General features: G+C 42.8%; 1 protein-coding gene across 2 annotated transcripts in view; it reads left to right on the top strand.

Annotated features, from left to right (window-relative positions):
- LOC127027961 (protein patched homolog 1-like) overlaps positions 1-26,797 on the top strand; it is a 91,371-nt gene that overhangs the window by 45,209 nt on the left and 19,365 nt on the right. For both annotated transcript variants that reach the window (XM_050913805.1, XM_050913804.1), the window contains exons 13-19: positions 4,259-4,377; positions 5,711-6,116; positions 6,601-6,910; positions 17,958-18,100; positions 20,224-20,407; positions 21,384-21,664; positions 23,221-23,358. In XM_050913805.1, the coding sequence (XP_050769762.1) occupies positions 4,259-4,377; positions 5,711-6,116; positions 6,601-6,910; positions 17,958-18,100; positions 20,224-20,407; positions 21,384-21,664; positions 23,221-23,358 (1,581 nt within the window). The remainder of the gene's footprint in view (positions 1-4,258; positions 4,378-5,710; positions 6,117-6,600; positions 6,911-17,957; positions 18,101-20,223; positions 20,408-21,383; positions 21,665-23,220; positions 23,359-26,797) is intronic.

Genomic DNA, 26,797 nt, shown 5'->3' with positions numbered 1-26,797 from the left:
AATAAGTTTTAGCAGTAACTTTTTTTTCCTCACAGTAGGAATGATAACTTTTTTTCCTAAATATAAAAGTGATTATCAGGTGGTGGTGGTAGGTTTGGGGGGAGAAGGAATATAAGTTTTTAAGCTCACTCATTATCTTACTCTGCTGAAGCAGTTTGTCCCCTTCCTCTTACCCAAGTCTTTTAGCTTTCCCTGCTTCTGATATGAGAATTTAACAAGCAAAAATAAAGCCTAAGGAGAAGAGGTGGGAAAAATCTGAGTCTGTATGTTGTCAGGAGGGAGCTGCAGACAGGCAGCGCAGGGTGGAAGTTTCCCTGACAGACCTCCTCGTCTGTTCAGCACCTCTGGCTATACAGCACACCCATTCTCCTTGGGTGGTGTTGTGGTTTAACCCCAGCCAGCAACTGAGCACCACGCAGCCGCTTCCCCCTTCCCCCTCCCAGTGGGGTGGGGAGGAGGAGGAAAGAAAAAAAAAAAAGTAAAACTCGTGGGTTGAGATAACAACAGTTTAATAACTAAATTAAAATAAAATACACTACTAACTAAGAATAATAATAATAATAATATAATAATAATTGTAATGAAAAGGAATATAACAAAAAAAGGTATTAACACCCAAGAAAAGACAAGTGATGCACAATGCAATTGCTCACCACCTGCTGACCGATGCCAGAGCAGCGATCCACCCCTCCCAGCCAACTCCCCCCCTGTTTATATACTGGGCATGATGTTCCATGGTATGGAATATCCCTTTGGCTAGTTCGGGTCAGCTGCCCTGGCTATGCTCCCTCCCAGCTTCTTGCACACCTGCTTGCTGGCAGAGCATGGGAAACTGAAAAGTCCTTGGCTTAAGATAAGCCCTACTTAGCAACAACTAAAACATCAGCATGTTATCAACAGTATTCTCACACTAAATCCAAAACACAGCACTGTGCCAGCTACTAAGAAGAAAATTAACTCTATCCCAGCCAAAACCAGGACAGGTGGGCTGCCAGGAATGGCAAATAGCAGCACATACCTTTGTCAGGGCCCCAGTCTATCATCCTGGCTTGCTTCTTCCTTGCTGCCTTCAGCACAGTCATTCTTCTGTTTCAGTTAACAGTTGCAGCAACAACAATAATATTTTAGGCTGTGCATTATTAAAAAATGCAAAATCAGAGCATGTTTCTCAGAAAGTGATCAAGTTTTGTCTGCTTAATGGATTTTTTTTTTACTTCTCTCTGATGTTCTCATTTCACTGAACTCCTTCAGTTAACACCTTTGAGTAAGCCCCATGTTTTTTCCTGCTCTAGTACTAATCTTACCTTTATTGATTTTTCAAGGAAAAGGCTTGAGGTCCTTTCCTCTCCCATTTGACTATTCCTCTCTGAAAGGGTGAAAGCAGATGCCATGCCTGTTCCCAAAAATCCTCTGCTTGCTCTCAGCTCAGCTGCTGCTAGCAGATTGCCTGTACATTGGGAGATCTATTACCACAGACTTTTGTTGGTGCTTTTCTAATCAATGTCACCATTACAGATTGCAGATATTGCCAAGATTAAGATCACATTTTTTCATATGTTCCCATTCCCAGCCACCAGACTTCTAAATAGTATTGGGGAGGGAAGGTGGTGGCTGATGCATCAGGTCAGAGACTCAGTCACTCCTCAACAGTTCTTCCTTCCCCCCTTGCTAATCTGAATCTCAAACCACTTCTCCTTCCCTTGTCTCACTTGCTTCCAAGTGCCCCTGGAGTTGGGGATGTACAGCAGGAACTGGAAGGCACACTGCACCTTATCAGTTCATGGGTTGGTTTTGGATGAGATAACAAATTCGAATTGATATACTGAACAATATTTTCTGTATTTAATTGTGAATGTGAAATGTTATGTCCTTGAGATGTTGGGGTGGAGGGTGAGTGAGAGAAAGTATAATATATATAGGAAGTGTGGTGTTAAGCTATAGGAATCCATCGAAATACAAGTCAGGATAGAGGCTTGTTTAGAAATATTTGACTTCCAGGATCAGTACATCAACACCAGTATGGCACAATGGAAAATCTAGTTGCTCTAAAAAGAGATGCCATGTCAATAGGTAGATTTACTATGTGTTGCTGGGATACTTTCGATTCTCCTTTAAAAATCAAATGTAGATATAACTAATGGCATCTCTGCCATGCATTTAAGTATTAGTTTTTGGGTTTAGCGGCATTTGGGATTCAAGGTCGCTGGGGTCTACAAAGAACTGATAAGGCAGGAAGTGTTTATAGAAGTGAGCAGAAGTAGAGGACTTCAGTTAGTTTTTCAGGCATGATGAGAGGTATAAGAATTCTTAGACCAGGTCTCAGCTGATTTTTCCAAATCTCAACAATTCATAGCTGATCCTTGATGGATGCTCTTGGTTAGACACAATTAATTACTCATGATTTATGGGTGATTCAATTTTCACTGGTTTAGCAGCAATAAGAGAGCGGTTGTATGAACTAGGTGCAACAAACACCTTGCTTGCAACAGAAGCCGTTTGTTTTCCTGACAGATTCAGTCTATTCTAGAGAGGATCAAAAGGAAATCACTTAGTTTTGAAGTTTTGTCTATGACCTTACATACCTTTCTGTGTTGATATTCATAAATCATGAAATGATCATGGGATCTTTTCTCTCGAAGATTAAAGTAATGATTAAATGCTAATTAGGCTTTAAACACTAGATAAACTCTATTTTAGTAGTTATGTCTCCAGCCAATCAGCAGGACCAAAATCTTACTTTAAGCAGGCTGGAGACAACAAAAGAGAAACATCAGTAAGAACCACTTTTTTGTACAATATATTTATGATTGAAATAACTATAAAATGTTTACATACATAACTGATTCTGTCATTCTCAGAAAAGTAAAAGCAAGAACTAGGCTTTTTATTATACTTTACAGCTTCAAAACCCTAAAAATCATTCAGTAGGTTATTATGATTTTCACAGATAAGAGACACAAAAATACAAAATTGCATTATTTAGGGTCACATAAGTTGAGTATTTTTAAAACATGAATTTTGGATGTCTCATCTTTTCAGTTGCCAATTTTAAGGGCTGATTTTCAACATCAAAAGCAGCCATTGATCTGTGTTGGAAAAAGGAGGGCTCATTTACATCAGGTTAGGCACTTAATTTGTGTAATCCAATTTTAGTCCTTTTTTTGACTGTTTGAACCCAAGTGGTGTTTACTTCAGAAGTTACAGGTGGAGGCACTTGATAATTTATATGCTTTCCTCAGCCTGAAACTGGGCTACTATAGAGATGCCTACTGATTATATAATGAGTAAAATATAAGGGTTTCCTTTTTTTTATCTGTTGATGGCTCAACTATTTTTTTCCAGTTTTTTTGGGGAAAAAAAATAAAATTCCTCAATGTCTTATCCTTATCTCTACTATTCTACTACTATCTTCCAAACCCATCTGTGCCCAAGTTTTCCCTTTGTAAGGCTAGTGATCTTAGCTATGTTTTATTGCAAATAAATACCATTAACAATGATAAATGCTGCACCGCATATGTTTATAGAGATTCTCTGGGAATCTCTGTGTAGGAAAGGGTTATGGTTTGAAGGGGGGGTTGTTTTTCTTTAAATAGTGATCACTTTGCAAATTAACTTGACTATTCTTGTTCCAATTTAAGACTCATTTTGGTAGACTGGCTCATTAATCAAGTTCTGTTAAACACAAGCAGGAGAGTTCAACAGATAATCCCAAAATGTTACTCTTTTTTGCTAGACTTTAAGTACATCAAATGCATAGTGTTTTACTAAATAGAGCAGTTTCATTAAAATTTAATTAAACCTTTATTTCATTACTGATTTAATAATGTGCTTTAATGTTATTGTGGTACTTAAATTACTTCAGATCCCTTAAATGTGAGAACTTCAATCCTAGTTCCAGGTTTGCTTTTGCTTCCATCTTTTTGTACTGTGAGACTCTAATAGGGCAGAATCTCATATAAAAGTGTAATTTATTGACGACTCTGTTTTTTCCACTTTAAAAATCTTGGTGCCACCACATCTCTAGGTATAGAGATATTAAAATAATATGAAGGTTAATATTAAAAGAAATTAATTAACTACAGTAGGCCTACTATAATGAAACTGGGATGTAAAAATGTACCTCCCAGTTCCCTCAGGGAGAAGCTTGAAAGGGTCTGATGAGTAAACATGATAAATGGGTGGATGGGTGAGAATTGTAAAGCCAGTGCCCTAAATGAAGCTTAGTCATGACTTCGCTTCTCTTATGATTGATCTCTAGGCAGCAGTTGTGGTGGTATTCAACTTTGCTATGGTTTTGCTGATTTTTCCTGCTATCCTGAGCATGGACCTTTATCGTCGGGAAGACAGGAGACTGGATATATTCTGCTGTTTTACAAGGTGAGAATGTGTGATAGAATTACAGTATATGAGGTGCATCCTTTTTGTGATCACCAATCAGTGCTACTACCCCTTGTCAAGAGTGGGAGTTCTTCATTGCAGCAGAACAGCAGCAGGGTCAGTATGTTATTGTCATGGTTTTATTGCTGAATTACATTTGCTACCTTGTTTTTTTATCTGACTGAGGGGAAAAGTTAAAAGGCATTTCACACACACACACACTTTTTTCCTTTATTCATACGTACATCCATTTTAGCCATTGGAGGACAACTTTCTGGAAGCATGTAAGAGCCATGCTTTAGTAATATCTGTATTTTTAGAATTTTATGGGGTACTGCAGTGTGTCCAGTGCTGATATTGGGTAACCTTGGAAGACTTAATTCCAGTCTCTTATGGAAGACTGTAAATAACTCGTGGTACTCAGAAGGCTTACATGTATTCCCCCATCTAAAGTTGTACCAAATGTGAATCAGAATTTGGGCCCATGTACATATGAAGAAATTCAGTTAATAAGAGCTTGCTTTGTTTACATAGGCAACATTTTCTTCCTTTTTGTAGGATTTTTCCACTTGGTGAAAAATCTGATACTGTTTTCTCAGCAATTTGTTTTTATTTACAGAAGGAGGCTTGTTTATGACTTTTTTTTAATAAACTAGGTATCCGTTATGTTCTTGCATAGACTACAATAAAGGGAATGTTTCAAAAAAATGCTTCTGTAATTTTGTCTCTTCATGTTGCCCGTCCTTCCTGGGAATTAATCCTTGTATATGTTTAATTCAATTTTAAAACATGCAGTCAGTGTATGGCAAGCAGTTTCAACCTGCCTCCCAAAAGTCTGAGATCTTATCCAGAAGGCCCAAATATTATTTAACAGTTACTTTAATAGTTCTAAACAGAAGAAATCAGCATGTCATGCATTTACATTTTGATCTTCTAAATACTTTAATTCTCAGCATGGTTGTGTAGATGTAAACTCACACACACATATCATGCATTCAGACTGTGTGCAACTACCTGGTTATTGACCTGATTAGCATGTGTAATTAATAGTGATGTGAGCAGATGCCAGTGTCTTCAGACAAATGCTGGTTCCTTCTTTCTTGGGCACAAGAAACGTGCAGAAACAGGCTCAGAGGCCTACACTTTAAACCATGTCTAAGAAATATTTCCTAAAAGTGCAGAAGGAAATCCTCATCAAAACATTATGCTTAATTAACATAAACAATTTAATAGTAGTAGAAGCAGTCTCAGATGGAAGCAGATTATCCTATCTAACCTGATTAAAATAAAGACCTATCTAAATGTGAACAGATGTTTTTCTCTTCTCTTGCAGTCCATGTGCCACTAGAGTGATTCAGATTGAGCCTCAAGCATATGTGGAAAACAGTGATAATACTTGCTACAGTCCTCCACCCCCATACAGCAGTCACAGTTTTGCACATGAAACTCAGATTACAATGCAGTCTACAGTGCAGTTGCGCACAGAATACGATCCTCATGCACAGGTGTACTACACCACAGCAGAGCCTTGCTCAGCAATATCTGTGCAGCCGGTGACAGTGACGCAAGATAATCATCTCAGCTGCCAGAGCCCAGAAAGCACAAGCTCGACAAGAGATTTGCTTTCCCAATTCTCAGACTCCAGTATGCATTGCCTTGAGCCACCCTGTACTAAATGGACACTCTCATCTTTTTCAGAAAAGCATTATGCTCCATTCCTGCTAAAACCAAAAGCTAAGGTAATCAGAAAACTATTTACCTGTTTTTCAAAAATAGACTTCTGCCTTGCCCAGTAGGAAAATTATCCTGACAATAGTATTAAATATCAGGAATAAATAGAATTATTTTGGAATTACAATTCTTAATAATTTTACACCTAATTTCATACTTTAAAATTTTTATCTTGGTAGTGCTGTAGTGACATACTTTTCAAATGTAAGTTATGAGTGAGGGTTTTGGTGACTTTCAGTAACCTAAGCTCATGAACAGTGAAACTAAATCTACTTTTTAACTTCATCACCATATAAATTTCCTGTTCATGATCTAGAGCCCCTTCACTAAAACACAAATTAGTTTGGCCTTGTTGTGTGTGTGTGCATAAATATATAAAAGCTTAAAAGTATAGTGATGGGTATTAATTTTGAACTTGGTTCTGTGTGCCATTATGAGTTATTCATTTCTTTAGGAACATAAAACCAAATGCATTTCCATTTTCTGTTGCAGATTGTGGTTATTTTTCTTTTTCTGGGTTTACTTGGGCTCAGCCTTTATGGAACTACCCGGGCTAGAGATGGACTGAATCTCACAGACATTGTACCACAAGAAACCCAGGAATATGACTTTATTGCAGCACAGTTCAAGTATTTCTCTTTTTACAACATGTATATAGTGACACAGAAAGCAGACTATCCCAATGTCCAGCACTTACTTTATGAACTTCACAAAAGTTTCAGTAATGTGACATATGTTTTGTTGGAAGAGAATAAGCAGCTTCCCAAAATGTGGTTGCACTACTTTCGAGACTGGCTGCAAGGTAAGAGAGAATTGCATGAACTTTTCTTTTTAATTCTACAGTAGCAAGCAATTATTCACTGTAGTAATGCTCTCCTCTTCCAATATGGTAACATGGTTTAAAGCATGCTAGCAGGAGGGAAAATGCCTAGGTTCTGATTCGAACTCGGACATCAATTCGCTGTTTCTCCAACAGTTCACTTAAATTCTTTGTGGCTAAGTTTACTCCCCAATAAAGCAGTTTTGGAGCTTTAAAAGATTATATCCATGAGAGGTCATCTCATGTCATTAATTTCTAAGTGGCTAATGAGGAGTTCTGCTTTATAATTAATGGTCAAATATGGCCCAGTTTCTTGGGAAGATAAATGTTTGCTGAGTGTTTTGAGAACAGTCACTTGCCGAGGCGATCAGCTCCGGTGCAGGCGCGTTCTGCGTGAAGCAGGGGATCGAGGTGTACAGAGGGGGTTTCCTGAGCTGGGGAAACCCCAGGAGAGCTTGGAGACCTGCCAGGAGCCGGTAGCTCTCACGAGAGAGAGCAGCTGATGAGGCATGGGCGGGGCCAGGAGTAACGGCGGCCATCCCCCCACTCCCACAAAGGGCAGCCCCAGGGAGCACTAGCGACCAGGAGGGGCAAACAGGGCATGGTGCATCAGCCAGGGTGTGGCACGGCAGTTTGTGCGGGAAGGTGCCTCTTTGAAGGAGGGACGTTCCACTGGCCGAGTGGAGAGGCTTGAAGTCCACATAACCCAGCAACCGGACATCGTTCTGTGACCATCTGCACAGGCCAAGGGCACTCATCCTACCTGACCCTCAAGGCAGAATGGTGGGCACTCATCTGAGAGCAAAGGCTGCAGCTCCGGCTGGGGAGTCTGCACCATCTACCCCAGTGGTGGCTGATGCCTCCACCTAGACGGAGTTGCTGAAGGGAGAGGCTGCAGTGCAGACCTCAGACTGCAGGAAGTGCCTAGACCTTTCTCCTGGGGCAGGGGCAGGCAGCAGACCTGCCTGCAAAAGGTGTGCCCAGGTGGAGGACCTCCTGCAGCAGGTGGTTGAGCTGCAGGAGGCAGTGAGAAGGCTGTGTAACATCAGGGAGGCTGAGAAGGAGTTAGATAGCTGGTTCCAAGTGCAGTCTGCAGTGGACCCGCAGCCAAACAGCCAAAAACTCCCCCACCGGCACACATGGAAGGGAGGGGGGCCAATAATGCAGAAGAACGGAAGCTTGCAAGGGTGTCATGGTTTAACCCCAGCTGGCAACTAAGCACCACACAGCCGCTCGCTCACTTCCCTCACCCAGTGGGATGGAGGAGAGAATCGGAAGGGTAAAAGTGGGAAAACTCGTGGGTTGAGATAAAGACAGTTTAATAGGGAAAGCAAAAGCCACGCATGCAAGCAAAGCAAAATAAAGAATTCATTCACCACTTCCCATCGGCAGGCAGATGTTTAGCCATCTCCAGGAAAGCAGGGCTCCATCACACATAACGGTTACTTGGGAAGACAAAACACCATCACTCCAAATGTCCCCCCCTTCCTTCTTCTTCCCCCAGCTTTATATGCTGAGCATGACTTCATATGGTATGGAATAGCCCTTTGGCCAGTTGGGGTCAGCTGTCCCAGCTGTGTCCCCTCCCAACTTCTTGGGCACCCTCAGCCTACTCGCTGGTGGGGTGGTGGGAGAAGCAGAAAAGGCCTTGACTCTGTGTAAGCACTGCTCAGCAATAACAAAAACATCCCTGTATTATCAAAACTGTTTCCAGCACAAATCCAAAACATAGCCCCATACTAGCTACTATGAAGAAAATTAACTCTATCCCAGCCAAAACCAGCACAAAGGGCAAGGACCTGCAGGAGGAAGAGACTTCCCCTGAAGCCTGAGGTGCCCTTGCAGAACTACTTCACCGCTCTGCAGACTGAAGAGGAAAGACCCGTCACATCAGGAGAGACACTGGAGCTGAGTAAGGCAGCCCGATCTGCTCCCCGTATAACAACCAGCGCAACTAAGAAAAGGCGACGGGTGATAGTAGTAGGCGACTCTCTTCTGAGAGGTACGGAGGCACCCATTTGCCGACCTGACACGCTCTCTAGAGAGGCATGCTGCTTACCAGGGGCTCGTATCAGGGATGTCACCGAGAGACTGCCAAGCCTCGTACAGTCCACTGACTATTATCTGCTGCTGTTGTTTCATGTGGGCACCAGTGATACAGCCAGGAGCAGTCTGAGGAGTATCAAGAAGGATTACAGAGCCCTGGGAGCAGCGATAAGGAACTCTGGAGCACAGGTAGTTTTTTCCTCAATCCTCCCGGTCAAAGGGAAGGGGTTTGAAAGGGCCAGTCGAATCTGGCGAATCAACAAATGGTTACGGGACTGGTGCCACAGCCAGGGATTTGGCTACTTAGACGATGGGACTCGCTTTGAGAAACCTGGTCTACTGGGGGCTGATGGGGTCCATCTGTCAGAGAAGGGGAAGAGCGTCTTCAGTCATAGGCTTGCCAAGCTGGTGAAGAGGGCTTTAAACTAAAGTTGCTGGGGGAGGGGAACCTCAATCCATCCCACTCCTACCAGTTTGATGCCAGTGCCAGCAATAGATGCCCAGAGCCTGGAGAGGGATCACAGGTCAGCAGGAGAGCACCTGAAGAGCAGCACAAAGGAATTCCAGCCAGTAAGTCAGCTTCATCGGGGGCCCAACTTAAATGCCTCTGTGCAAACGCATGTAGCATGGGGAATAAACAAGAGGAGTTGGAGACGTGCGCACGCCTGCAGGGCTATGATCTTATTGGCATCACGGAGATGTGGTGGGATGGCTCCTATGACTGGAGTGTTGGAATGGAAGGATACAGGCTCTTTAGGAAGGACAGGCAGGGGAGATGAAGAGGGGGTGTTGCCCTCTATGTCAATGACCAGCTGGAGTGCATGGAGCTCCGCCTGGGGATGGATGAGGAGCCGACCGAGAGCCTATGGGTCAGGATTAAAGGGAGGGCAGGGACAGGTGACATTATAGTGGGGGTCTGCTACAGGCCACCCGACCAGGAAGACTGAGCGGATGAGGCCCTCTATAGACAGATAGGAGCAGCCTCACATTCGCAAGTCCTGGTCCTCATGGGGGACTTCAACCACCCCGATATCTGTTGGAGGGACAACACAGCAGGGCATAAGCAATCCAGGAGGTTCCTGGAATGCGTTGATGACAACTTCCTTCTCCAAGTGATAGAGGAGCCAACGAGGAGAGGTGCTATGCTGGACCTTGTTCTCACCAACAAGGAGGGGCTGGTGGGGAATGTGAAGCTCAAGGGCAGCCTTGGCTGCAGTGACCATGAAATGGTGGAGTTCAAGATCCTTAGGGCAGCGAGGAGGGCGCACAGCAAGCTCGCTACCCTGGACTTCAGGAGAGCTGACTCTGGCCTCTTCAGGGATCTGCTTGGTAGAGTACCATGGGATAAAGCCCTGGAGGGAAGAGGGGCCCAAGAAAGCTGGTTAATATTCAAGGATCACCTCCTCCAAGCTCAGGAGGGATGCATCCCAACAAAGAGGAAGTCAGGCAAAAACACCAGGAGGCCTGCATGGATGAACAAGGAGCTCCTGCACAAACTCAAACACAAAAAGGAAGCCTACAGAGGGTGGAAGCAAGGACAGGTAGCCTGGGAGGAATACAGAGAAATTGTCCGAGCAGTCAGGGATCAGGTTAGGAAAGCCAAAGCCCTGATAGAATTAAATCTGGCCAGGGACGTCAGGGGCAACAAGAAAAGCTTCTATAGGTACGACGGTGATAAAAGGAAGACTAGGGAAAATGTGGGCCCTCTCCGGAAGGAAACGGGAGACCTGGTTACCCGGGACATGGAGAAGGCTGAGGTACTCAACGACTTTTTTGCCTCACTCTTCACCAGCAAGTGCTCCAGCCACACCACCCAAGTCGCAGAAGGGCCAAGGCAAGGCAAAGGCAGGGACTGGGAGAATGAAGAACTGCCCACAGTAGGAGAAGATCAGATTCGAGACCATCTAAGGAACCTGAAGGTGCATAAGTCCATGGGACCTGATGAGATGCATCCACGGGTCCTGAGGGAACTGGCAGATGAAGTGGCTAAGCCACTATCCATCATGTTTGAGAAGTCATGGCAGTCCGGTGAAGTTCCCACTGACTGGAAAAGGGGAAACATAACCCCCATTTTTAAAAAAGGGAAAAAAGGAAGACCCGGGGAACTACAGGCCAGTCAGTCTCACCTCTGTGCCCGGCAAGATCATGGAACAGATCCTCCTGGAAACTATGCTAAGGCACATGGAAAATAAGGAGGTGATTGGTGACAGCCAACATGGCTTCACTAAGGGCAAATCATGCCTGACAAATTTGGTGGCCTTCTACAACGGAATGACAGCATTGGTGGATAAGGGAAGAGCAACTAACATCATCTACCTGGACTTGTGCAAAGCATTTGACACTGTCCTGCACGACATCCTTGTCTCTAAATTGAAGAGGCATGGGTTTGACAGATGGACCACTCGCTGGATAAGGAATTGGCTGGATGGTCGCACTCAAAGAGTTGCGGTCAGCGGCTTGTTGTCCAAGTGGAGACCAGTGACGAGTGGCGTTCCTCAGGGGTCAGTATTGGGACCAGTGCTGTTTAACATCTTTGTCAGGGACATGGACAGTGGGATTGAGTGCACCCTCAGCAAGTTTGCAGACAACACCAAGCTGTGTGGTGCGGTCGACATGCTGGAGGGAAGGGATGCCATCCAGAGGGACCTTGACAGGCTTGAGAGGTGGGCCCGTGCAAACCTCATGAAGTTCGACAAGGCCAAGTGCAAGGTCCTGCACCTGGGTCGGGGCAATCCCAAGCACAAATACAGGCTGGGCAGAGAATGGATTGAGAGCAGCCCTGTGAAGAAGGACTTGGGGGTGTTGGTTGACAAGAAGCTCAACATGACCCGGCAATGTGCGCTTGCAGTCCAGAAAGCCAACCGTATCCTGGGCTGCATCAAAAGAAGCGTGACCAGCAGGTCCAGGGAGGTGATTCTCCCCCTCTCCTCCACTCTGGTGAGACCCCACCTGGAGTACTGCTTCCAGCTCTGGGGCCCCCAACATAAGAAGGACATGGACCTGTTGGAGCGAGTCCAGAGGAGGGTGACAAAGATGATCAGAGGGCTGGAGCACCTCTCTTATGAAGACAGGCTGAGAGAGTTGGGGTTGTTCAGCCTGGAGAAGAGAAGGCTCCAGGGAGACCTTATAGCAGCCTTCCAGTACCTAAAGGGGGCCTACAAGAAAGCTGGAGAGGGACTTTTTGCAAGGGCATGTAGTGATAGGACAAGGGGTAATGGCTTAAAACTGAAAGAGGGTAGATTTAGATTAGATGTGAGGAAGAAGTTCTTTACTGTGAGGGTGGTGAGGCACTGGAACAGGTTGCCCAGAGAGGTTGTGGATGCCCCATCCCTGGAAGTGTTCAAGGCCAGGTTGGACGGGGCTTTGAGCAACCTGGTCTAGTGGAAGGTGTCTCTGCCCATGGCAGGGGGGGTTGGAACTAGATGGTCTTTAAGGTCCCTTCCAACCCAAACCATTCTATGATTCTATGAAAAGCACCGGTCCAGCAATTTATTTTGGCACAGGCTTAACTTTCAGCATGAGTAATCCTGTTGGCTTCAGCTGGGACTGCTCGTGTGAAGAAAGTTCAGTGGGGCTTAGGCATTTTATTGGATTGGGTAGATTACTACACATTCTAGACTTCCAATCAAGTATCCTCACTCTTTCTATGGTACTACTTTTCCTGTGCTGAACTGTAACTGGGAGAGGGGTGTTATAGATAGTATGATGATAATTATATTATAGTGGGTTTATTAAAGGCATGATATTATAATTATTCATGTTGAGGCAAATAATTCTTTTGTATTTAAAATAAATAGTAATGTTACATCTCAGCAAATTTAACAGTTCTCTCTTGTGAGCAAACACATCCTGCCCAGAAATACTTCTGTCCTACCTCTGTCTCTCTGTTGGAAGAATCTTCAGGAAGCTTTTGCAAACAGAAAAATAAAGTGTGCTGACCTACTGAGACTGTAAATTTTAACCTTAACTGTTTACAGATGGCCAATGCAGCCAATGATTCTTAGAAAACATGCACATAACTGCCAGTATTTGGAGTGCCTTCAGCCTAACACACCTCTTTTTTTAGAGGCTCACTTGTATTTTGCTTCCTGGTATCAAATCATGTTAACATTTTCTGTTATCTGAAAATGCAACAGAAGATAGTTAACATTAATCATTTGTTTAAACTGGAAATGTTAACATTATTTTTGTAAGTGACTGAATGTAAATGAGGTAGCTTAAATTCCCTGATGGCTTTTAATTAGACTTGTTTTTGCAAAGGGTAATCTTATCTCGTGTTTCACAGTGCCAGCTGTTCACATGAGTCAGTAGGAATTCCTTCCTCACCCCATTCCAGCATCCAACATACTTTTGGAGGATTTTACATTCTTCTATATAACATTTTAAAAATTGCCTTAGTTTGTATAATTTCTCTGCAGAAAGGGGTCAACAAGTTACTTTTATCTTTCTGCCCAGAAACATTTCATTAATTACAGCTATCTTTAAAACAGATTGAAGGGCTTTTAAAATCATTGGTATGAACAGTTTATAATAAAAATATTGTTTGCTTTTAAATCAGTTACTCTGCTATTAATTTCAAAGTGTTATAGGGAATTTTTACTACTGAAATTTTGAAATCCTTCAGAAAGTAAGCACAACTGATAGTGGTTTCTTGGTATTCTTTCTGCAGACTTTCAGTTTCAGCAGTGTACAAGGCCAGTAATAAAATGACCCAAAGTGTAAAGTGGTTAAGCCAGCTGAGAAATAAAGATATAAAAGAGCTGGATTTGAGGGATGATTGAACTTGTAAGAACTGTAGCATACATTGGAGGGGAAAAAGAAGTGAGCGAGCTAAGTTTCCACACACTGTAGTAATGTAAAATGTAACTTGCAACCACAAATTGGTGATGTTGCATGCAAATGCATATATTTGGTATTGTGTGTCTGCTTAGCCCTGCGTCAGGAGTTTGATATTAGACTGAAAGTTCTGCCTCCAAATATTGTCTAGCATGGCAACTTGTCTGCTCTTCTTAAGCTGTCCTTTGAAGGTCTCTCCTTTTTTCCTACATTCTTCTTCAACAGCCTCCTCTTAACTCCCAAAGTGATCTTTTACATGACTATTATGATAGCACAAATGCTTTCACATAACCACTTTCTAAGAGACTAAAATGGAGTTAGAGCTGTATTCAGGAAGGATGGATTTGTATTTCTGCACTTCACAGAATCACAGTATGGTTGAGATTGGAAAGGACCTCTGGAAGTCATCTGGTCCAACCCCCCTGCTCAACCTCAAGCCAGTTGCCCAGGACTATGTCCAGATGGCTTTTAAATATCTCCAAGGATGGAGACTCCGCAACCTCTCTGGGCAACCTGTTCCAGTGCTCAGTCATCCTCACAGTAAAAATGTTTTTCTTTATGTTCAGACAGAACCTCCTCTGATTCCATTTGTGCCCATTGCCTCTGGTCCTGTCACTGGGCACCACTGAAAAGAGCCTGGCTCCGTCGTCTTTGCACCCTCCCTTCAGGTATTTAAATACATTGATGAGATGCCCCCTGAGCCTTCTCTTCTCCAGGCTAAACAGTCCCAGCTCTCTCAGTCTTTCCTTGTATGTGAGGTGCTCCAGTCCCTTAATCATCTTTGTGCCCCTGCGCTGGATTCTCTCCAAGTAGCTCCATGTCTCTCTTGTACTGGGGGGCCCAGAACTGTACACGGCATTCCAGGTGTGGCCTCACCAGTGCTGAGTAGAGGGGAAGGATCACCTCCCTCCACCTGCTGGCAATACTTTGCCTAATGCAGCCCAAGATACCATTAGCCTTCTTTGCTGCAAGGGTACATTGCTGGCTCATGTTCAACTTGGTGTCCACCAGGACCCCCAGGTCCTTTTCTGCCAAGCTGCCTTCCAGCTGGGTGGCCCCCAGCATATACTGGTGCCTGGGGTTGTTCCTCCCCAGGGGCAGGACTTTGCACTTCCCCTTTGTCGAACTGCACGAGGCTCCTGCCTGCCCGTTTCTCCAGCCTGTTGAGGTCCCTCTGGATGGCAACACAAGCCTCTGGCCTATCAGCCACTCCTCCCAGTTTTGTGTCATCAGCAAACTTGCTGAGGGTACACTCTGCCCCATCCTTCAGATCATTAATGAAGATGTTGAACAGGACTGGACCCAGTATATTGACCCCTGGGGTACACTGCTAGTTACTGGCCTCCAACTAGACTTCGTGGCACTGATCACCACCCTCTGGGCCCAGCCATTTGGCCGGTTTCCAACCCACCTTACTGTCTGCTCATCCAGCCCATACTTCATCAGCTTCTCTATGACGATCTTATGGGAGACAGTGTCGAAAGCCTTTCTCAAGTCAAGGTAGACAATATCTCCCCTCATCTACCAAGCCAGTCATTTCATTGTAGAAGGTTATCAGGTTGGTCGAGCATGACTTCCCCTTGGTGAATCCATGCTGACTGCTCCTGATTACCTTCTTGTCCTTCACATGCCTGGAATGGTTCCCAGGATTAGCTGTTCCATCACCTTCCCAGGGATCAAGGTGAGGCTGACTAGCCTGTAGTTCCCTGGGTCCTCCTTCTTGCCTTTCTTGAAGACAGGAGTGAAATTTGCTTTCCTCCAGTCCTCAGGCACTCCTCCCAATCTTCATGAACATTCAAAGATAATTGAGAGTGGCCTCACACTTCCTAAATAATATTTTCCTCACTCCAAGGGCACCGACAAACAGCATTTTCTTAAAGGAGACTTTGAAGTCCCTTCAATGATGTCAGAATATCTACTGTTAAATCATCCTCTTTCTGGGCAGGTGCTGAAGGGCTGCACATAGCAGGTTTGGCAGGCTTATTTCATCACTTTGTTCTCAACCTGTTGGCTTTACAAGTGGGTACAATTTTGTAGGATGACCTGGGAGGCAGTTTTCTAAGGGAGGAGGGAAGAATTTATAAATGGGAATGAATACTCAGGCCTTGAGGTGGTGTCAGTAAGGTTGTGTTTTCTCTTCCAACACTCTTATCTCCTTACAGCTGTGGCTAACCTATCTTATCTGTAGTGATGGTGTTCATTACAGCTCCTCAGTGCAGCTGTGAGGTGGGTTGGTGATTTCCACCACCACCCCGCCCCCTTCCCTTCCCTTCCCTTCCCTTCCCTTCCCTTCCCTTCCCTTCCCTTCCCTTCCCTTCCCTTCCCTGAACATGCAGTTTGTGATCTTTTCTCACAGAACCTCCTTGTACTGGGCTGTGGCTTCCTGTTCTAAATCTGATCCAAATTTGTGCTGTGAGGTATTCCCTCCCCTTTAAAGGGTGGCAAAGAGGAAAATAACATTTGAGAGTGAATAGCTGTTGGCTGTGATCTTTACATGTGCTGGCAGCAGATCCTATGACTTGTATTAGGTACACAATTTGAACAGATGGAACAAATTGAGCACTCACACTGTGCTCAAGAAGCAGCTGAGTTGCTGTTTGAGGTTGAAAGTTTGAGTGTGGTAGATTTTTTTCCCTTGTAGTAGAATTTCTGGTTGTATCATAGAAATTATTGCCTCGGTGCTCTGCAGTAGCCCCAGACAGTTAATGAGTGGGGTGTGTCCCCTTCTGTGGTTTAATGTGCTTGGCCCAGATTTTGGTGAGGGAGGGGGGAGTATGGAGAGTGTATTTCTCTTCTGGGTAACGGACTAAATCTTTCCCTGGTTTTAACTCCACGGTAGCCAATGAGGTTAAATCAGGGCTGAACTCAGCCCCTTCTGTTTTGGCACCATCTATGTCAGGGTGAGACTTCAGCTTTGTTTTGAGGAGGGTGTATATGAAAGAGTAATTGTTGTGGTTTAACCCCAGCCAGCAACTAAGCACCACACAGCCGCTTGCTCACTCCCCCCACAATGGGATGGGGGAGAGAATCGGAAGGGTAAAAGTGAGAAAACTTGTGGGTTGAGATAAAGACAGTTTAATAGGGAAAGCAAAAGCTGTGCACGCAAGCAAAGCAAAATAAGGAGTTCATTCTCTACTTCCCATCGGCAGGCAGGTGTTCAGCCATCTCCAGGAAAGCAGGGCTCCATCATGTGTAACGGTTACTTGGGAAGACAAACTCCGAACGTCCCCCCCTTCCTTCTTCTCCCCCCAGCTTTATATGCTGAGCATGACATCATATGGTATGGAATATCCCTTTGGTCAGTTGGGGTCAGCTGTCCTGGCTGTGTCCCCTCCCAACTTCTTGTGCACCCCCAGCCTACTTGCTGGTGGGGTGATGTGAGAAGCAGAAAAGGCCTTGACTCTGTGTAAGCACTGCTCAGCAATAACCAAAACATCCCTGTGTTATCAAAACTGTTTCCAGCACAAATCCAAAACATAGCCCCATACTAGCTACTATGAAGAAAATTAACTCTATCCCAGCCAAAACCAGCACAGTAATAAATGCAAATATGTTTATGGATTTTGAGTGGGGTGACTCTGGAACTGTAGTTCATGAAGAAAAACACTTTTTATTCTAGACATCTTTGACTCTTCCCTGTATAAGTGTACAAACAGAGTGCTAGGTTGCACTCTCACATCCAGCCTTGCGCTGAGGCAGTGATGAGGCTATGTGAACTCAGGAATGGCTCTGAGAAGGCCAGTGGACCTGAGAGTCCTAATCCCATCCCCACTCTCCCTTTTGCCTTGAGGGGAAAGTGATTATACCAGTGCAGATTGCATCTCCCTTTTGCTAGCTCACTTTTGCTGGTCAGTAGTGTGGGAAGAGTCTTGAGGCTTTTCCCTTGCACCTTCTTGCTTCTCCTGCCTTTCTTTGGGGGAAGTACTGGACATGCAGCTGGTACTTTTACCTTCCCACACACTGACCGTGAGGTGGGGAGCCCAAATTTAGGAGGCAGCAGATGGATAATTTTCTTCCTGCTTCAGCTATAGTCACAGTTTATATTAAAAAGAATCATTATTATTTTTTCTTCCTACTGAAATTTGTTTCAAAGATCGATTTCTTATCTGCTTATTCTATCTTCCTCACACCTTCCTCAACTCTTTAGGACTTCAGCATGCATTTGACAGTGACTGGGAAGCTGGGAAAATCACTTACAACAATTATAGAAATGGATCCGACGATGCTGTTCTGGCTTACAAACTCTTGGTGCAAACAGGCAACCGAGCAAAGCCCATTGACATCAGCCAGGTACTGTATCAGAGTCCATACTGGTTTATACAGGAACGCACAATCTGTCAGGAGTTGGGGGAGATGCAAGGAGCATGCCATAGCCTCTTTTTTCATCTTGATGAATTGAAATTCCTGAGTTGTACCTAATTGCATAGCCTCACTGACTTTGCTTGAGCTACATGTTAGCTGCAGAGTCTGGCCTGTGTTGAGAAGTATTTAAAATCAACACCAGGAATGCCTGTCCTTGGTGATTATTGGCTGGCATGTGTTAAATGCTGTTCCTGTCTCATACACACACATACGCAGTTTCCACTGCAATTAGTGTGGAAGATGCTACTCTGCATCCATAGGTAGATGGAGCCTGGTCCTATGCCAGACATACAGCCAATGTTAGCCTTGTTGCCCTAAGTGGCATAGTTCGTGATTTGAATCAGATTTGTTTATAGGGATGACCTTTGCTCAGTCTTCTGCTATGGCTTTGAATCTAGCATTTGCAATTATTTGGTTAGTTCCTACCAATTTATTCAAAACACACATTTTAAAGAAAGATGTTTATGAATAATAGTGAATGGAAGGGGACTGAAATAACTATATGCTGTACAATATTATTGTACTGTCATTACTAAATATAGATATACTGTAGTAGAACTGAGAATGACAGTTGGTTGAGCTGCCTAAATAAAATACATCTGAGCTTCTTTCATAAGGTTATCACAGCATATGACTGCATTTGCTGCTTTTTATTATCACATAGGTAGGTGAAACACGCTGGGTTTGACTCCTTATGCCAAAATTTGATTTTAAACCTCTTAAGAAAAAATTCTGCAGTAACCTAGCTTCTCCTCTCCTAGAATCATCATTGACCTTGTGCTTTCAGGCAGAAAATAGTCTCTCTAGTGAGCTTCTCGGCAGATCTGCTTATTTTCTTTTTTTGCTGGCATTAAAGGTGACAGATTTATGGATTACATTGTTCAGTTATTATAGTGTGTAAAACACATTGCTACATGGCAACATGCAGCATGCTGTCAGGTTTGAATGATGCTTCAGCTATGAATTTAGCAAAGGTAGGGAGCCAAAGAGAAAACCTTTAGTAAGATTTTGTTTAGCAGTGTGTACCACATACACTGCGGAACAAATGTGATTGGACTACAGCTGCTGATACAATTTCCTGTGCCTGGGAGGGAGAAAAGTGTGGTGCACCCACAAGGGCTGAGTGCTGTACTATGCAATTCCAAAGACAGCTTGAAGACATACAGTTGTTGCATATCCTGTGGATTAATTGAATCCAGATCCTTGGAATCTAGTTTTTGGGGGGGGGGGGGTTGTTTTTTTTTTTTTAACTGCTGTCACTGTTGTTCTTCATTTCATTAAAAAGACCTGAAACTGGAGCCAAGCCAGAATTTTAAATAAACGAAGCAAAACAAAAAAAACCCCAGTAATACTTTTAATCCAGAGTCCTCTGTCAGAGCTCTAGCTGCGCAGTATTTGGCTGCAGAACCCTAGAAGTGTGCCACTGCTGTTTACCCCACAGATACATTTGCCAACAGTGACCCAAATAACACAGTGTACTTGTCTGGGTTTTTTTGGCACTGGGCATTTTCTGAAATACATAGGTCATAGGAGACAAGTGTTGGAAAAATTTATACAGATGTTGTTTTATTTTTATAGCTCTCCTCCATTTACTGGGTGGCATTTCCTTCAGTGTTAACAACAGAGGTTAACTGCACACAGGCATGTATAGGGACTCTTGCCAAGTTTTTTTCCCCTTTCTTTAAAATATGTTTCTCCAATTTGGTTGGTTTTCACCCCCAACTACAGACAGTCTTTTGGAATTCAGATATAATTGGTTCAGTCTATTCTGGAACCATCTGCTGATTTAGTGGTTATTATAAATATTATATAAATATTAGTTTATAAATAACCACTATCCACTGTCACTATAGTTATTTAGTTTTTTCTTCATTGTCAAACAATAGTTTGCTGGTAAGTCACTTCAAGTGAAAGTTCATGCTGTTTGTCTTTTTCTTTCCCCCCTCCTATATGTGTGTGTCGCATCTCTAGGCTTTTTGTCATAAGCTTTGCAGCAAGAGCCCTGAAAGCAAAACTCATTCTGAATGGCTTCTAATCTTTCCATTTTGCAGTTGACTAAACAGCGTTTGGTGGATGCAGATGGAATCATTAACCCAAATGCTTTCTACGTCTATCTGACAGCCTGGGTTAGCAATGACCCTGTGGCCTATGCTGCCTCACAAGCCAACATCCGGCCTCACCGCCCAGAATGGGTCCATGACAAAGCAGACTATATGCCAGAAACAAGGCTGAGAAGTAAGTAACATTTCATCTTAATGTCTTACAGTTTATATAGGTGCTCTCACTCCTTCCTTCAAGACCTAGTAACTCTATAGTTGGGTGATGCTGTATAGGGCTCAGAAGCATAAACAGAACAATATATTGTGTTACTCTGTAGCCTCAGGAGACAAATGCAGTTGTGGAATCTAGTGTAATGTGGCACCACTGAAGGGTTTTATCATGTTGAAAAATGAGTTTTATAACAGTTTCTAGCAAAGCTCTAAAACTTATAATAAGCATTGCTTTTTAATGTCACCTGATAGTTCCGTATGTGAGAGAAACCTGGAGATTGCATGAAATTCCTGAATTTCATCACTGAGATTACATCATGTTTATCCTCAGTTTTTAATATGTAAGGAAATTTTATCAAGTTAGCTCATATGTATAAGCTACCAACACCGATATGGTACAAGAGCTATTTAGGGGAGCAGTCTGTGTGAGTGGGTGTTCTCCTTCTGTCCCTCCCACTCTGTGCTGTTCACTGTTTTGCATCCTGAGCGGTAATGCTGGTTAGCCTTGCTTTGCTTCAGCTTTGAATTTATTGGGAGGATTGCTAGTTGGACACCAGTGGGGAATGGGAGAGGACATGTGAGGGAGGACTGGCGCTCTTGAAAATGTGCTTGGGTAACAAGCTAGCTGTGCTTCAGTGTATCCGAACCCTAGGGCAGGTATTCAGTAAAAGGCTGGTGAAGATTAAATACATATATTGAAATATATCTGTAGTTGTTAAATTATATAGAATTGTTTGGGGACTTGATACAGGCTGTGTTCATCCCAAATATAGTAATCTCTTGTATTTAGAGTTTTTAAAGTGTCAGTTGTTCCAAAGATGCAAAATTTAAATTCAACGCCTTTAAGCATTTTGCTATAGAGAACAATTGTCTTGTTAATCATGCTCTCTGTGTATCTCCTTCTTCCCAAACACATTAAAACATTGCTATCCTTTTCCTAGTTCCAGCAGCTGAGCCCATAGAATATGCTCAGTTTCCTTTCTACCTCAATGGATTGCGTGAAACTTCTGACTTTGTGGAAGCTATCAAGAAAGTGAGAGCTATCTGTAATAACTATGCTGGCCTGGGGATTACCAGCTACCCAAATGGTTACCCATTTCTATTTTGGGAGCAGTATATTGAGCTTCGTCACTGGCTCCTCTTATCCATTAGTGTGGTTTTGGCTTGCACGTTTCTGGTGTGTGCCCTCTTCCTCCTGAACCCTTGGACGTCTGGCATCATTGTAAGTTTATTATAAGGGTCTTCATTGAAGTCAAATTCCTTTCAGCATAGCTCTTGCTGTAGTCAGGAAGGTTTTGTTTATGTCTGGGCCTCTAATGGAGTATGTATATTGCATCATTCATTATATATTTATTCAACTTGAGGGGGTAGAGTTCATGCTAAAGGTACAAACCTTAATAACCTTAATCCTTTGGCCACCTTTTTGCAGCTTTAAAGGTTTCTTATAAGGATACGTGAACTTTTGCCCTTGTTCAGATGCACATTAACATGAGAAATAAAGACACAGAGGAAAATTAGGAATGTTATTAAATATTAAAGTTATTTCTATTTAGTTTTTCCTTCCTCCTTTTTATCAGACTGTTATTTTTCAAGGCAGTTGCTTGTGACTAACTTGCATGTAAATTTGCCCACTGATTTCTGAATGCAGTCTTTCTGGAAAGACTGAAATGGTTAGGTTGTACAGTACACACTGAGAAAAGAGTGTAACTGGGCTATTGAGGAGAAAGAGTTATAAAATTATAAATTGAAGAGAATACTCCTCCATGCTTTCTGCAAGGCACCATAAGCCTCATATTAAACATTCAAGTTAAATTGGATGATGATGTTCCTATTTTTAAATTCCATAAACTGTTGTATGGTTTATAAAATGTGTATGGTTTTATAAATGTTGTATGGTTTAGAAAAGTGTAAAACAGTTACTAGTTTTTGTAATATACATTTATATGGCAAGTATGTTAAAAGGTAAATGTTTAGTCTAGAATATTTTTCATAGCACTTAAGCAATTTATGTTATTTTTCTTGATTCATTAGCTTATAAAATCATTTATTATAGTGCATACTTTTTTCCCTTGGAAAGGTGGTTTATTTTCAGAGTCCACCATTGCTTTTATAAGTTTGTCTCTTTTTTTCCTGCTTGGCTTTAGAAACTTTGAAGTCAATTCCATGGATTTCCTCCCCTCCCTTATTATTTTTTACAAGGTAGATGAAAGAAAAATAAAAGCTCTCCCTTAGATTTAACTATTTGCGTTGTCCATGTCAATCCCTCCAAGTATCTTTAAAGCTCGAAGGCCCTCTGTAACCTGAGACTCATCAGCTAATTATGACAATCACTTTCTTTTGGGCTTTAAACCTACTCTGGAGTCATCCTCACTTACATTTGGAGTACTACAAAAAGAATTCCAATGCAGTTATTTGAAAGTTAGTTTTTCTAGAAGGATTGTCAGAGAAACAGGTGAAAAAGAGAAAATTTATCTTCCAGTGGGTATCCATGAGAAGGAAGAAAAAAATTATTTTTCAAATCACATTGATAAATTGTTACCAATAGAAAAGTGATGCTTGATCTGTTAACTGGTTCTTGGGATAATAATTTAAACTGACTCTTTAGAGGGTCATTGCCATTGAGCACAATGAAACAAGGAAAAATGGCTTGTCTTTGGGGATAAGAGAAGGACTGATCTGAGGGATATATTTTATAGTCCCCATGTTGTTTTGAAATATCCTTCCTCTTCGTTTGTCTAGAGTATGAGAAGTTACTAACGGCTGTTTGAAATCATCTAGGTGGTGGTGCTGGCTCTGATGACTGTGGAGCTGTTTGGCATGATGGGTCTAATTGGAATAAAGCTGAGTGCAGTGCCTGTGGTTATCCTGGTTGCTTCTGTTGGCATTGGTGTGGAATTCACTGTTCATATTGCTTTGGTATGTAAAACTAGAAAGCATTTTCAAAGTATTTTAAAATAAAATGGTGACTGTTATGATTCCAAATCCTTACTTAGACTCCTAAGTCAGTGACATGATTCTTAGAAGAGTATCAGTCATGAACCTCACACAAAGTTTTGTGTGCCATTTGGATTGTCATGGTAGAGTACATCTGATCTGATGAAATAGTTCCTAACTATTAAGTCAGTCTCCTAGAAGATAAGAGGGAATACATAACAGTATTTTAGTATTTAATAATGCTTTTTGAAGACTCTGATTAAGATCATGGGTAAATGTGGTATCTGGTTGTGTGAGCCATACAAATACATAGACAAAGCAGAGCTCTTAATATTCATTATTTTAGGCCACGCTCCCACTCATTATCTGCAGCCTCGCTGTTGTTGACTCTCAGTGCTATGTAGCTGTTTATGCCCTCTTGTATGTAGATTCTGTATCTTGTGGTAAAGAAACCATTGAAGGGAGTTATTAAAAATCATATAATGTCATTTAATCTCTCTGGACCACCAAAATTTGAATTATTTGAATTCTTCATGTGAAAAATCTCCACCTTCTTTTCAAAACCCATCAGCTATTAATAATGGGCTCAAACGTGCAATCTGTAGGGAAAGAGTTTTCCAATGTAATAAAGAGAAGCAGAGAGGAAAAAATGTTTGAATGTTTTATATAAACATTTTCAACATTTTCAAAGTTAGGTGTCCAAATCTAGAGTGCACCTAATCATCCAGCTTAGTCAACCTGATGTACAGAAGAGTAGAGAAATGACAGTTCTCTTGCAAGGGAGCAGTTGTGGATGCTCGTTATGCAAAACTCATCCTGCTTTATTTGGTGACCAAGACTGGAGTAAAGGGCTATTTTTCTGTATTCGCATTTGACAGTGGCAGTGCTGATCTATGCAATGTTAAGGATAAGCTTAGACAAAGGCCTGATTTCTACTTTCTGCCAATTAAGCAATTTTGATACTAAGTTGGAGTTCTTAGATATTTTCTTAGAAATTGGGGAATTTCAGAATTTAAATGTTTATATACTACAAATGAAAAGCTACCCATGTTTTAAAACATTTTCCATTTACCTGTTCTTAGTAGTGTTGTATCTCAGAACTCTCAACATTACATACGGAAAGGTCTCTTCACACACTCAGCATAAATCATTTTCCTATAAGACTATTCTAATCCATTTTTCAGAAGAACGTTATTTTAAGAATATCATTGTCTTCATGGATTTGAATCTTACTGTATTAAAAAGTAAGAATGGGTGAGTCTGGCCAATATAATATCATCTCAGGAAAAAGATGTTTGTAGCCTACTATAATCTCTAGTATATTAGTACCATAGCAATCAAAAAAGACATTAAAGGAGGGGACTGGAAAATGGGGCGAGAGATGGAGAGAAATTGGATGCAGATTTAATAGACCTTTTAGACTCAACAGGAGGACTGGTAGACTATTGAGAGGATCTGGTGACAGTGAAAAGGAGCTGAGAACTAAAGGGGATCCTAGCACACTGGAGATGGCCAAATATTGGGAACATAGAATCATAGGATGGTTTTGGTTGGAAGGGACCTTTAAAGATCATCTAGTCCAACCCCCCTGCCATGAGCAGGGACATCTTCCACTAGATCAGGTTGCTCAAAGCCCTGTCCAACCTGACCTTGAACACTTCCAATGATGGGGCATCCACAACTTCTCTGGGAAACCTGTTCCAGTGTCTCACCATCCTCATCGTAAAAAGTTTCTTCCTTATATCCAATCCAAATCTACCCTCTTTCAGTTTAAAACCATTGCCCCTTGTCCTGTCACTACAGGCCTTGGTAAAAAGTCTCTCTCCATCTTTCTTGTAAGCCCTCTTTATATATTGAAAGGCCACAATAAGGTCTCCCTGGAGCCTTCTCTTCTCCAGGCTGAACAACCCCAACTCTCTCAGCCTTTCCTCATAGGAGAGGTGTTCCAGCTCTCTGATCATTTTCGTGGTCCTCCTCTGGACCCGCTCTAACAGGTCCATGTCTTTCCTGTGCTGAGGGCTCCAGAACTGGATGCAGTACTCCAGGTGGGGTCTCACAAGAGTGGAGTAGAGGGGCAGAATCACCTCCCTCAACCTGCTGGCCACACTTCTTTTGATGCAGCCCAGGATATGGTTGGCTTTCGGGGCTGCAAGCGCACGTTGCCAGTGCATATCTAATTTTTCATCTACCAATATCCCCAAGTCTTTCTCTGCAGGGCTGCTCTCAATCCATTCATACCCCAGTCTGTATTGATACTGGGGATTGCTCCGACCCAGGTGCAGGACCTTGCACTTGGCCTTGTGGAACTTCATGAGGTTCCCATGGGCCCACTTCTCAAGCCTCTCAAGGTCCCTCTGGATGCCATCCCTTCCCTCAAGTGTATCATCAGCTGCACCACTCAGCTTGGTGTCATCTGCAAACTTGCTGAGGGTGCACTCAATCCCACTGTCTATGTCAGTAATAAAGATATTGAACAGTACTGGTCCCAATACAGACCCTTGAGGGACACCGCTTGTTACTGATCTCCATTTGAACATTGAGCCATTGACTGTAACTCTTTGGACATGGCCATCCAGCCAATTCCTTATTGATTGAACAGTCCATCCATCAAACCCATATGTCTCCAAGTTAGCGACAAGGATGTTGTGGGGGGACCATGTCAAAGGCCTTACAGAAGTCAAGATAGATGACATCAGTTGCTCTTCCCTTATCCACCAAGGCAGTCACTCCATCATAGAAGGCCACCAGATTAGTCAGGCACGATTTGCCCTTGGTGAAGCCATGTTGGCTGTCTCGAATCACCTCCCTGTCATCCATATGCCTTGACATAGCTTCCAGGAGGACCTGCTCCATGATCTTACTGGGCACAGAGGTGAGTCTGAGTGGTCAGTAGTTCCCAGGTTCCTCCTTTTTAAAAATGGACATGATGTTTCCCTTTTTCCAGTCACTGGGGTTTTACTGCCATGACTTTTCAAATATGATGGATAGTGTCTTAGTGACTACATCTGCCAATTCCCTCAGGACCCTGGGATGCATCTCATTGAGTCCCATGGACTTGTGTATGTTCAGGTTCCTCAGGTGGTCTCGAACCTGATCTTCTCCTACGATGGGTGGGACTTCATTCCCTCAGTCCCTGCCTTGAGATTCAGGGACTCAAGAGATGTGGGAAGAGAGATTACCATTGAAAACTGAAGCAAAAAAGCTGTTGAGTACCTCAGCCTTCTCCATGTAGGTTGTCACTAGATCCCCTGTCCTATTTATCAAGGGGGATTGATACAATTTATTTTGCCTTCCTTTTCTGACTAACGTACCTGTAGAAGCCCTTCTTATTATTCTTCACATCCCTTGCCAAATTTAGCTCCAGCTGTGCCTTAGCTTTCTTGATCCCATCCCTACACATATGGACAGTATCCCTATATTC

This window comes from Gymnogyps californianus, unplaced genomic scaffold (assembly GCF_018139145.2).
Source record: "Gymnogyps californianus isolate 813 unplaced genomic scaffold, ASM1813914v2 HiC_scaffold_110, whole genome shotgun sequence".
NCBI classification, from domain to species: domain Eukaryota; kingdom Metazoa; phylum Chordata; class Aves; order Accipitriformes; family Cathartidae; genus Gymnogyps; species Gymnogyps californianus.
This window is presented reverse-complemented; position numbering and strand designations above follow the sequence as displayed.